The sequence below is a fragment of the Pangasianodon hypophthalmus genome, chromosome 26 (genome assembly GCF_027358585.1).
Source record: "Pangasianodon hypophthalmus isolate fPanHyp1 chromosome 26, fPanHyp1.pri, whole genome shotgun sequence".
Taxonomy (NCBI): Eukaryota; Metazoa; Chordata; class Actinopteri; order Siluriformes; family Pangasiidae; genus Pangasianodon; species Pangasianodon hypophthalmus.
This window is the reverse complement of record NC_069735.1, coordinates 2,813,542-2,825,516: the sequence shown is the minus strand read 5'-3', so window position 1 is coordinate 2,825,516 and position 11,975 is coordinate 2,813,542. Positions and strand designations below refer to the sequence as shown.

The window sequence follows — 11,975 nt, the reverse complement described above, 5'->3', positions numbered from 1 at the left end:
AATTATATTTACAGTCATAAAGTATCAAAGACAGTGTCAATACATAAATAATTATGTCAATTTAATAAAAAACAGAAGTAATGCCACTGAAATTATTTAAACTTTTATATAAGGTCTCTTGCGATACTTTTAATTCATATAGTTTAACTTACATACAGCAGAGTTAAAGAAAGTGTTCACATTTTTAGTTCTGTTGCCAACGTTGTGGCGAAACTCCTCAGTTCAGAACAAGAAAAATAACTTTCCAAAGTCAAAGGGTTTTGGATGCCAAAAATCAGACTTTATTGAATCAAACAAAGCCGAGATGTCTGCGGATCATCTGATTTCCATAGTAGTGTCTCATGCTTTTATACAATTCTAAAAACAATGATCTTAGTTTTAACCATGGCGTGAGCTCAGTCAGTTTTTTTTTTTTTTGTTGAAATGTTAACATTCATCACAACCTCAACAATGCAATTCTTCAAACACCTTCCCATGAGATATGACAGAGCAAGCCAGGACTGGAAAAGACACAATTTATGAATGAGAACTGTGTGCCTGTTGTTTTCCACAAGCACGGTCCACCTGCATGGTCACACCAGTTTGTTTTAGGTTTCTTGATTCACACACAGAAGTATTCTCACACAGAAATATTCTTGTAAAATCATATGCATAAAGTCATTCTCTTCATGAGTAGGATGTACTAAATGTACTAAATCTCGTAAAATCATTTCTAAATATTTTAACTCCTGATTAGACTTGATGGATTATATGATAATCATACTTAAATCATACTCTGATTAAGAAAATTCTTCTATAACAACAGTGTAGCTGATGATCCCAGACCAAGTCTAAACCTAGTGTTTTAACCTTTACTGTTTTAATGTTAAAGTTTTATCACAATTGAAGAACAATAAAGAAATGAGCAGGAATTTTTCATCTACTTTTATTTTGGGTCACATAACCTCACAGTTCCTCTATAAACCTTAAACCCAGCATATAGAGGCTGAGCAAATATGGTGTGGACTCTGTGGAGGAGCCTCATCGTGTCAGAGACGCTGTAGAAGGACAGACTTCCTGCACTGTGATCCACATACACTCCTATTCTGGAGGATGATGGAACTCCAAGTTCAGTTGTAATGTCGTCGTGATAGAAAGAGAGAGAAGAAGAAGAACAGCACAGACTCCAGGACTGACTGTTGAGTCCAAATCGACAATCCTTACCCTCTCCTTTCCTCCTGATCTCTTTATATGAGACTGAGATGTACACAACACCACCACCACTCCACTGCACTTCCCAGTAACAGCGTCCACACACACTCTCCTTACACAACACCTGCCAAGAGGAGTCAAATCTCTCTGGATGATTAGAGTATGGCTGCTTGATCCAACTGTATGTCACAACTCTGTTCTCCTCCGAGAGATGAAGGTTATGATTTGCTGTGTTGGGATCCAGAGTCAGATAACAGAAATCTAAAATAAAAGGAAAAACAAAACTGAAAAATATGAACAAGTTTGATATAATATTGTCACTAATGAACAGTTTTGACCACCAGAGGTCGCCAAATGACTCTATGTTGTTGACTTGTAATTACCTTGCTCACCTGTACCTCATTGTCTCCCTGTCATGTGATCCATTAGCTTGTGTATTTAAACCCTGTCTCAAGTCCATGTCTTTGCTAAGTCTTTGTCTTCCTTTGTGTTGCAAACCCTGTGCCTTTTGTTACTGTTTGGATTACCTGGTCTCCTGAATTTCTGCCTGCCTCTGTGTTAATGATTTTTGGATTTTCCCTTTGGATTTATTTGCCTGATCTCCTGAACCTCTGCCTGCCTCTGTGTTATGATTTTTGGATTTTCCCTTGGATTTGTTTGTCTTCATGCTTGAACTTATTTTTTGGTGCTTTTTGTGTCGGCCTTTAGAACCTTTTAATAAATCTTATGGACACTACCTGTTTTGCTCTGCACTTGAGTCTGTATTCTCCAATAGTCTAGTCCAACACCTATCCACTATCACTCCAGAGACCCGGGTTCAATCCCCACACTGTGACACATAGTGTGTGTGTGTGTGTGTGTGTGTGTGTGTGTGTGTGTGTGTGTGTATTTTAGATGTACATTTTAGAAAATCGTCTCTGCTCTTCGGCTCTGAGGGTGAAATCTTCTGAACTGCTGCAGCTGTGGAGACAAAACAGAGATAGATAAAAATGAATCATCAGCTTCTGTAAAAGACAGAAACAGTTAAAAGTGATAAAGTGAATGTATTAATTTTAAATCAGCGTGTTAGTTAAGTGTTAGTGATTTCTGTGTATCTTGTGAATATTTCCTGAGCAAGTAAAGACTTCCATCATGGTGTTTCTCCAGCAGGAACAGTTCCTCTTACCATGTGGAGGGATTTTGTTCAATTCCTCCTCACAGAATTGCTCCAATCGCTTTTTCAGATCTGAGAGAGAATTCCTCACTCCATCAAATGAGAGCTGTTGATGGACAGTGATGCTGGGTGAATACTCACATCCAGAAGAGACACTGAGAGACTGGAAACTCTACAGAGAAGGTGAGAAAGGTGAATAATGAGAGAGGAACAAAGAGTAATATGCGTGCTGGCTGAACAGGAATCCCATATCATAAGTGTTTGATTATTATAGCTGACTTTATTATGCATTTTGATCTACATTTTACTTGAAAATGATTAAGTAGCTGCCTTTATACTATTAACAACCTCTGCTCAAACAAACCAAATGTGTTCAGTAACAAATAAAACCATTCACTCCAACATTAATGTTCATTATCAGTTTAAAAAGAATTCAGGCTAATTAATTCTGAAGCTAAATGTAAATGCAAGAAAGAGGTTGATTTTTTTAATAAATAGGACTGGTCGCTACAGCGACTGTTACCTGGAGGAAGTGGATGTGATCTTGTGTGTGTGAAAGCTGCTCCAGCTCAGTGACTCTCCTCTTAAGATCAGTGATCTCCTGCTCCAGTTGCTCCAGGAGTCGTTCAGCTCGACGCAGTTCAGCCTTCTCCTGAGCTCTGATCAGCTCCATCACCTCCGAGCGCTTTTTCTCCATGAAGCTGATCATCTCAGTAAAGATAATCTCACTGTCCTCCACTGCTGTCTGAGCACGGGACTGTTAGGAAACACACACAAACCACGCTTCCCTCTCTTACTATGACTCTGGATGACTGTTTGTTCATGTTGTGTGTGTTTCTAGGAGCAGCTCTGTCTCTGCTCACTGCTCACCTTAATCATGTTCACAGCCTGTTTCAGCTCCTGCACCTTCTTCTGCTTCTCCTGGATTCTCTGCTGGAATTTCAGCTGCTCCTTCTTTAGCTTACTCTGAGCACAAATCACATATGCTCAGATGGTTGCAAATGATGTGTGGGTGAATATTAATAGCAGCTAAATGGCTAAAGTTCACAATCTTGTGTGGAATTGTTTAAGTTGTAAAACTGGTGTTTAGCTGCTCAAAAGTTCACTGATTGCTCTGATGTGATTATGACTAACGCTGGGTGAGGAAGACAAATTCATTTAACACTTCTAGAAACACAACATACTGAAACAGATAAGAAATATAATTCAGATGAATTCATGCTGAAGAGATTTTTAGTTCTCACCTGTTTCTCAGTTATCCCTGCTGAAAGTGATACAGCGTCGTGGCCTTTGTGATTATCCAACATGCACAAAGAACAAATACACTTTTGGTCAGTACGACAGTAGATCTCCATCAGTTTGTCATGTTGAGGGCAGATCTTCTCTTGGAGTTGTGAGGATGCTTCAATTAAGGTGTGCTTTTTCAAAGCAGGAAGTTCAAGATGAGGTTTAAGGTGAGTTTCACAAAAGGAGGTCAGACACATCAGACAGGACTTGATAGCTTTGAGTTTTCTCCCAGTGCAGAAATCACACTCCACATCTCCAGGTCCAGCGTAACAGTGAGCAGGAGAAGCAGCTTGGACTTCAGTCTTCTTCAATTTCTCCACCACTTCAGCCAGCATGTTGTTTCTGTGTAGAACAGGCCTGGGAGTGAAAGTGTCTCTGCACTGAGGACAGCTGTAGACTCCCTTCTCATCCTCCTGATTCCAGCAGCCATTAATACACACCTTACAGTAACTGTGACCACAACGAGTCGTCACAGGATCCTTCAGGAGATCCAGACACACTGGACAGCTGAACTGATCCACTGAAAAGTGATCTAAAATACTGGCCTCGGCCATTTTCCTGAAAAAACAGAGAGAGAGAGAGAGAAACTGGCACTCGCCGATCAGTTTCGTTTTCTCTGTAATCAGTGGGCGTGGCTTCCTGTTTCTGTGTGTGTGTGTGTGTGTGTGTGTGTGTGTGTGTGAGAGAGAGAGAGAGAGAGAGAGAGAGCACTCTAAATCCATATCATAATAATAAAAAGCCTCTGTTGTTAACGCCTCTGTCAATGTGGTTAAAAACATTTGTCACTTTAACATTTCCCACAACATCATAAATAACACTAAATTTCCAAGTGGAAAATATTGCTGTAGTGTTTGTTTTAGATACTGTATTTCTTGGGATATGATTCTCACAGAAAGACACAAAATAAGGAAACTCTTCAGTTTTCTGTCTGAAGACATTTCTTGAACAAGAATAAAGCGAACATTGCCAGATTGGGAAATTAATCCTTCATCTTCAGTGATGTAGACTACAGCATTCTTGTCTAAAATAAGAGGAAATGTCCAAGCGGAAGTTTTCCACAAAAAGCCTGAAACAGAGCGAAGGCTGAAACGGGCAGTGGATGAAACCACTGTGAGGCATAGCAGGGGGGTATGAATGTTTTTAAACGTTACATTCGCTTTCTTGTATAATTATCACAACTGTCTTCTTTCTACATTGTATTGATTTCATAGTTATTCTAATAGTGATATATAAGGAGAACAGTTGATACTTTTCCGCGGAGAGGGGATATCCAACCCCCAGGATTTACGCTTATGGTACTGACCTAGCTGTATTATTCAAGCGCCGATAACAGAAAAGGGGGCGGGGCGGAATTAAAAAATAATAATAATAAACTCTAAAAAGTTGTACAGGCAAAACTAGACATGTAGTAATAAATATATTATCAATTACTACAACAAATAATTAGAAATTACAGTTTTTTTAACGTTTTGTTTTTGTTAATTTGCCCCGCTGCATTATGGGAGTTTTCATACGTTCCATTGTATGATATATGCGTCATTTTGTTTAATGCTTTTTTTTTTCTTTACATGGTTTTCTCAAGTTAAAGAGCAGAAAATTGGGATGAAATACAATTTTAATAAAAATAGAAACCTCAAAAGAAGCAAACTCAGCTCGCTAAGGTTATAATTGACAATCCCAGTGTAGACTCGGGTGAAAGAGTCGACTCTCACAATCGGCTCATTTAGGTGAACCTGCATATAGGAGCCATTTGGAGTCTTTTCTTTTCTTTTCGGGGTGTATAGGCAATGCTGTTACTCCTGCAGTGTAAATGAATGGAAACACTTTGGTGCAAACATTTTTCCAACTTCTGAGCTGTTTGTGAACAGTGAGCTCGCTTGTGTCACAAAGTTCTCAAAGCAAATATTAACTAGTCCTTAGCTTAGCTAGCTAGTGTTAGTTAACCGATATGCTGATGCTAACTAGTTTCTCTCTTGTTAAACCAGCCATTGTTAATTAAAATAAAGTTGTGGCTTATGGAGAACCTTTTTTTATTATTATTTTAATAAAAAGGTTAGTGTTTGCAGACTTTAACAGTGGGAACACACATTCAGCATAGTGGAACATCCCAGGTAGCGAGCTAGCCAGTTTGGGCATTAGCTTGGCTAAGCAGTTTTATCTGAGGTTATAAAAAGTGAACTTAAAGGGCTCATGTGGTTAAAATGGTGAGTGAGACTGTTGGAACATGTATTGTTTTTGTTGGATATTTGTTTGGAAACTCTAAATGTATAAATATTACATGTATAACTTTATAAATGTAAACAGAAGGCTGCATTAGCTTGTGTGCAGGTCTACAGAGAGGTGTGGAGGCGAAACCTGCTGACAATCATCTGGAACCTGCTTCATGTATTTCCGCTTACTAAATGTCCCTAGTCGTATTTTTTGTGCGTAATATGCAAATGCAAAAAGTAAAATTGCATGTATTGCAGCCTGTACATGTAAAATGTTCGACGTTGATTAGTTTCCTTTGGCCCAAATTAGTCCCGCTTCCTTTAGTTGGGAAAATGAGAGAAGTGGAAATGGACACAGTGAAATGGTTCTTCAGTCATAACTTCAATCATTTTGTGTTCTTTCGTGGCTTGTTTATGATTTTATCATGGGTACAAACAATGGGCCTCATTTATCAATCTTTTAGTAAAGTTGTGGAAATGTTTGCGTAAGCCAAACCGCACTAAAACTTTATGCCGGATTTACAGAAGTTTCAGAAACGCTGATTTTCTTCGTACTTGTGTGTATGTTGATGAATCCTAATTACTTTTATTTGTCTGAATTTATTGGTTTGTTTTAGTTTGCTTTCTTTATTTTTTATTCTTTAATTAATGCCAGTAATATAAACACCTGGTTTTCTCAGTGTTCTCGCTGGTGTTCTTAGTGCCTGACCTAGTGAACTAGCATGAGGATGTGTTTTTGATAGAGACTCCAAAGCAGTAATCCATGATAATGATAGATTTGAAGTCGATCAAGTCGAGGTTCACATTCGTTAGTCTTCTTATGTGTAGATTTACACACATTCAGGAGCACGAGTAGGTTACGAACGTTTTTCCCAATTTACAGATTTTCATCAATACCAAGTTTCTTGTGTAAACAGACAATTTCCAATAAATATGTTATAATGCAATGCATTATAAATTATTAAGTTTTGCAGTTTAACACATTCCACAAGTGTTCAAGTTACATTTCATCTTACTTGTGAACATGCGGTACATTTTCTTTAGCTTACATTTATAGAATTTTTCTTGATCTGTAATGAAATTGCAAAAATCATGCCACAAAACATTATAATTTATAATATTTTGCATTATAATATATTTATTGGAAACTGCCTCCCACAATCAAAACTTTTTCTATACATATGCAAAACTCTATTTGTGAGAGTTTTCACAACCCAAGAATTAGAAATGTCTTTGGTTAATCATTTATATGGTTAAAGTTATTTTTATTTTTTATTAATTTCACTCATTTTAGTGAACAAATAAAAGGCATTCGTGTTTTTCTATCTGTCTCTTCCAGTTTGCCCGAGACTCATGACCAGATCCACGCCACAGAACACAATCAGATATTCACCTTTGCACAAATTTGGGAATGAAATGTCCTGTTACCTCTCTGAAATAAAATTCGGACCTTGCTGCAAAAAACAAGCCCACCTGGCAATAAGGCTTTTGAGTCTCTTCCCCTTTTCCTTACCCCTTTTCTTTCTTGCAGTTTTACTTTTGGTTTTAATGGTAGGTGAATTCACCTGCCATTTAACTTTGTTGGATGGTTGAGCCTCCAAGAGTTATGAAGCTGATCAAATTGTGACCCTGAAAGAGGATCCATAGCAGATCACGCATGTACAAAGACAATCATTCAGAGCATATCCACAGTGGAGCAATCTGCAAACTGTGTGAGGACAAATCATCTAGACCTTGCATTTAAAGCACACAAGAAACTCCCTGCCATATTTCTCTCCCTGTTGTTCTCAAGAAGCACGACAAAAAAGACTGTGACAAAGGATTTTGTTTTAATTAATTTGGGATTTTGCATAGAATGTTTGTAAAGATATACCAGAGACATACTGCAATGAGAATATAGCAAATAGTCAAGAAACAGAAAAATGATATAAATGATGTAATGGGATGAAGTGAATTGGAGGTGATTTATGTCTTATATTTACCTCAAAACAGCTTTAAATTGACAGTCCATAAGTGTGGATACTATATGCATGAAAGGATTCATTTTAGCCCTAAAATGAACCTGAAATGAGGAAAAACAAGCAAAGGATAATTCTGACACATTTGACATCATTTAAATATTATTTTAACATTCTGAATTTTTAAACAGGACTCTTTCATCCTGTGAAAATTCAGCGCTTATATTTGTTTGTATGTTTTTATATTTGTATGTTTGTGTGCAGTAGCGCTGTTTGTCCAGCAGAAGCGGAACGCGATTTAATAAATATCGTCTCTTGTTGCTGAACAAATTCATACATAAAATTAACTAGCAACGTCTTTGCATTTCGTCATGCAGCAAGTGCAGAATGTTGGAGTTTATCTGGTCCTTGCAGCCCTTATGGAAACATCACACACATTTAACATATGATTATGTGATTACATGTGAAAAACGTCAAGTGACATCCCATGAGTAATAAACTCATAAATAAAACTGAATATCTAAACACAGTTTTTTAAGGGTTAATGTTTTAATATTAAATGTTAATGTTAAAGCTTTATCACAATTGAGGAACAATGAGGAAATGAGCAAGAATTTTTCCATCCACCATTATTTTGGGTCACACAACCTCACAGTTCCCAAAACCCTAAACCCAGCGTATAGAGGCTGAGTGAATGTGGTGTGGACTCTGTGGATGAGCCTCATCGTGTCAGAGACGCTGTAGAAGGACAGACTTCCTGCACTGTGATCCACATACACTCCTATTCTGGAGGATGATGGAACTCCGAGCTCAGTTTTAATTTCGTTGTGGTAGAAAAAGAGAGAGGAAGAACACCACAGACTCCAGGACTGACTGTTGCCTCCAAATTCACACTCTTTATCCCATCCTTTTCTCCTGATCTCTTTATATGAGACTGAGATGTACACACCTCCAACACCGCTCCACTCCACCTCCCAGTAACAGCGTCCACACACACTCTCCTTACACAACACCTGATTATAGGAGTCGAATCTCTCAGGATGATCAGAGTACGACTGTCTCACACTGTATGTCACCACTCTGTTCTTCTCAGACAGATGAAGGTAATGATGTGCGGTGTTGGGATCCAGAGTCACATAACGGAAATCTAAAACAAAAGATGAAAAATGTGATCATGTTTGGTATTGTGTGTGTGTGTGTGTGTGTGTGTGTGTGTGTGTGTGTGTGTGTGTGTGTGTGTTTTAGACGTACATTTCAGAAAATCTATTCTGCTCTGAGGGTGAAATCTTCTGAATTGCTGCAGCTGTTTAGAAAAAACAGATGAAAACAGTTTAAAGTGACACAGTGAATGTATTCATTTTAAATCAATGTTTTAGTTAAAAGTGTTAGTCATTTCTGTGTATCTTGAATATTTGAATACGTGAATATTTCCTGAGAGAGTAAAGACTTCCATCATGGTGTTTCTCCAGCAGGAACAGTTCCTCTTACCATGTGGAGGGAATTTGTTGAATTCCTCCTCGCAGAATTCCTCGAATCGCTTTTTCAGATCAGAGAGAGAATTCCTCACTCCATTGAATGAGAGCTGTTGATGGACAGTGATGCTGGGTGAATCCTCACATCCAGAAGAGACACTGAGAGACTGGAAACTCTAGAGAGAGAGAGAAAGAGAAAGGTGAGGAACCTGAGAAGAACAAATGATCTCAGAAGAAATTAGACCAAAGACACACTGTGGGTGAAATAAGCTGCTTGCAAAAGCAAGATACTATTTAAAAAATAAAGCTTAGAGTAATATGTTTGTTTGCTGAACTGTAAACAGGACTGGTCACTACAGCGACTGTTACCTGGAGGAAGTGGATGTGATCTTGTGTGTGTGAAAGCTGCTCCAGCTCAGTGACTCTCCTCTTAAGATCAGTGATCTCCTGCTCCAGTTGCTCCAGGAGTCGTTCAGCTCGACTCACTTCAGCCTTCTCCTGAGCTCTGATCAGCTCCGTCACCTCCAAGCGCTTTTTCTCCATGAAGCTGATCATCTCAGTAAAGATAATCTCACTGTCCTCCACTGCTGTCTGTGCACGGAACTGTTAGGAAACACACACACCACACTTCCCTCTCTTACTGAGACTCTGGATGACTGTTTGTTCATGTTGTGTGTGTTTCTAGGAGCAGCTCTGTCTCTGCTCACTGCTCACCTTAATCATGTTCACAGCCTGTTTCAGCTCCTGCACCTTCTTCTGCTTCTCCTGGATTCTCTGCTGGGATTTCAGCTGCTCCTCCTTTAGCTCCCTCTGAGCACAAATCACATATATTCAGATGGTTACAAATGATGTGTGGGTGAATATTAATGCAGCTAAATTGTTAAAGTTCACAATCTCGTGTGGAATTGTTTAAGTTGTAAAACTGGTGTTCAGCTGCTCAAAAATTCACTGACTGCTCTGATGTGATTATGACTAACGATGGGTGAGGAGGACAAATTAATTTAATACTTGTATAACCACAGTCATGATTAATTTAACAATTGAAATCAAAACTTATATCCAATAACTGACTAAAACAGATGAATTTTTAAATAAGAAATATAATTCAGATTAATTATTTCTAAAAGGATTTCTCACCTGTTTCTCAGTTCTCTCTGCTGAAAGTGATACAGCGTCGTGGCCTTTGTGATTCTCCAACATGCACAAAGAACAAATACACTTTTGGTCAGTACGACAGTAGATCTCCATCAGTTTGTCATGTTGAGAGCAGATCTTCTCTTTGAGTTGTGAGGATGCGTGAATTAAGGTGTGCTTTTTCAAAGCAGGAAGTTCAAGATGAGGTTTAAGATGAGTTTCACAAAAGGAGGTCAGACACATCAGACAGGACTTGATGGCTTTGAGTTTTCTCCCAGTGCAGAAATCACACTCCACATCTCCAGGTCCAGCATAACAGTGAGCAGGAGAAGCAGCTTGGACTTCTGTCTTCTTCAATTTCTCCACCACTTCAGCCAGCATGTTGTTTCTGTGTAGAATAGGCCTGTGGGTGAAAGTGTATCTGCACTGAGGACAGCTGTAGACTCCCTTCTCATCCTCCTGATCCCAGCAGTCATTAATACACACCTTACAGTAACTGTGACCACAGGGGACAGTCACCGGATCCTTCAGGAGATCCAGACACACTGGACAGGTGAACTGATCCTGAGCTACTGGGATAAAAGCCTCGGCCATTTTCCTGCACTCACACACTGGGAAACACAGAGCTCAACTCAACAAACTTTCTTTTTCTCTGAAATCAGCAGAGAGATTGAGAGAGATAGACAGAGCGAGTCTTTGACTGCACATATGTCTGTCCTTGGTTTTATTAGATCAGTGGATTAAGTATTACAATTTTAGTACTACAACTTGTACAGAATATAAGTTTATCTGTTTTTTATTTAAAATGATAATTGCCTTTACTCACTTCAGTTACCTCATGATTTTAAGATGCTGATCATTTCAAATGGTTTCAGCTCTCATAAAGGTAATTTGGTACCACACAAAGTTTGATATCTGCCATCTTTGCCACACACTCATACACACAATCACCAGTTTATGGAAAGATCCAGAGGCATCGTTTATCAGCGACTAGTTCCTGTAGCCATGTGAAAAACTTCCAAATGTAGTCAAAGGGAAGTATATCATTAGAAATATGACCTGCTTCTGTACTAGCATTAGTGTGGTATTGGGGAGGAGCCATATGTACATATATATATATATAGAGAGAGAGAGAGAGAGAGAGTGAGAGAGAGAGGAAAGTACCAGAGTATCCATGCCTCTACCACTAGATTCTGCAACAGCTTCTTCCCTGAGGCAGTCAGACTACCACGGCCCTCCAACAGCCACATGGTCTAATTTAACCCTCCCCTACATCCACCTTGTCTAATCTAACCCTTCCCAACACAATCTTGTCTAATCCAGACTGATAATGTAAACTCACCCTTACCGCTAAACTGCTAAATCAGTACAAGGAATATTCCTTTGGTTCATAGTCACTTACATTACACATATGGTACTGACACATGATAAAATGTTTAAATGTCATTTAAATTATAAATCTGGTATTTTCAAAAAGAAAAATGTAGGATGATCAAAGCTAAGTGTTATGATGTCCATTTTGTTTTTGGCTTGCCCCAAAAGTTTGTGAACCCCTGCTCTAAAGTGTCAC

The 11,975-nt window shown here is 38.7% G+C and overlaps 1 protein-coding gene across 1 annotated transcript; it reads right to left on the bottom strand.

Annotated features, from left to right (window-relative positions):
- On the bottom strand, nucleotides 1-11,022 carry LOC113535484 (E3 ubiquitin/ISG15 ligase TRIM25-like). Its single transcript, XM_053229660.1, has 12 exons — nucleotides 10,409-11,022; nucleotides 9,986-10,081; nucleotides 9,641-9,874; nucleotides 9,288-9,447; nucleotides 9,051-9,102; nucleotides 8,674-8,770; nucleotides 3,589-4,308; nucleotides 3,215-3,310; nucleotides 2,868-3,101; nucleotides 2,357-2,516; nucleotides 2,092-2,151; nucleotides 1-1,452 (listed from the first exon to the last, which is right to left on the bottom strand). Exons 1-12 carry the CDS (start codon nucleotides 10,997-10,999, stop codon nucleotides 926-928), a joined length of 3,027 nt encoding a protein of 1,008 aa, XP_053085635.1. The 5' UTR covers nucleotides 11,000-11,022; the 3' UTR covers nucleotides 1-925.
- Nucleotides 11,023-11,975: the final 953 nt, after the last annotated feature.

Excerpts from the sequence above, each read along its gene's own strand:
- LOC113535484 (XM_053229660.1), bottom strand. The coding sequence starts at position 10,999 with ATGGCCGAGGCTTTTATCCCAGTAGCTCAGGATCAGTTCACCTGTCCA. Across the intron at positions 9,875-9,985 it reads AGGCTGTGAACATGATTAAG|TTCCGTGCACAGACAGCAGT; the intron begins GTGAGCAGTGAG and ends GTTTCCTAACAG. Across the intron at positions 3,102-3,214 it reads AGGCTGTGAACATGATTAAG|TCCCGTGCTCAGACAGCAGT; the intron begins GTGAGCAGTGAG and ends GTTTCCTAACAG.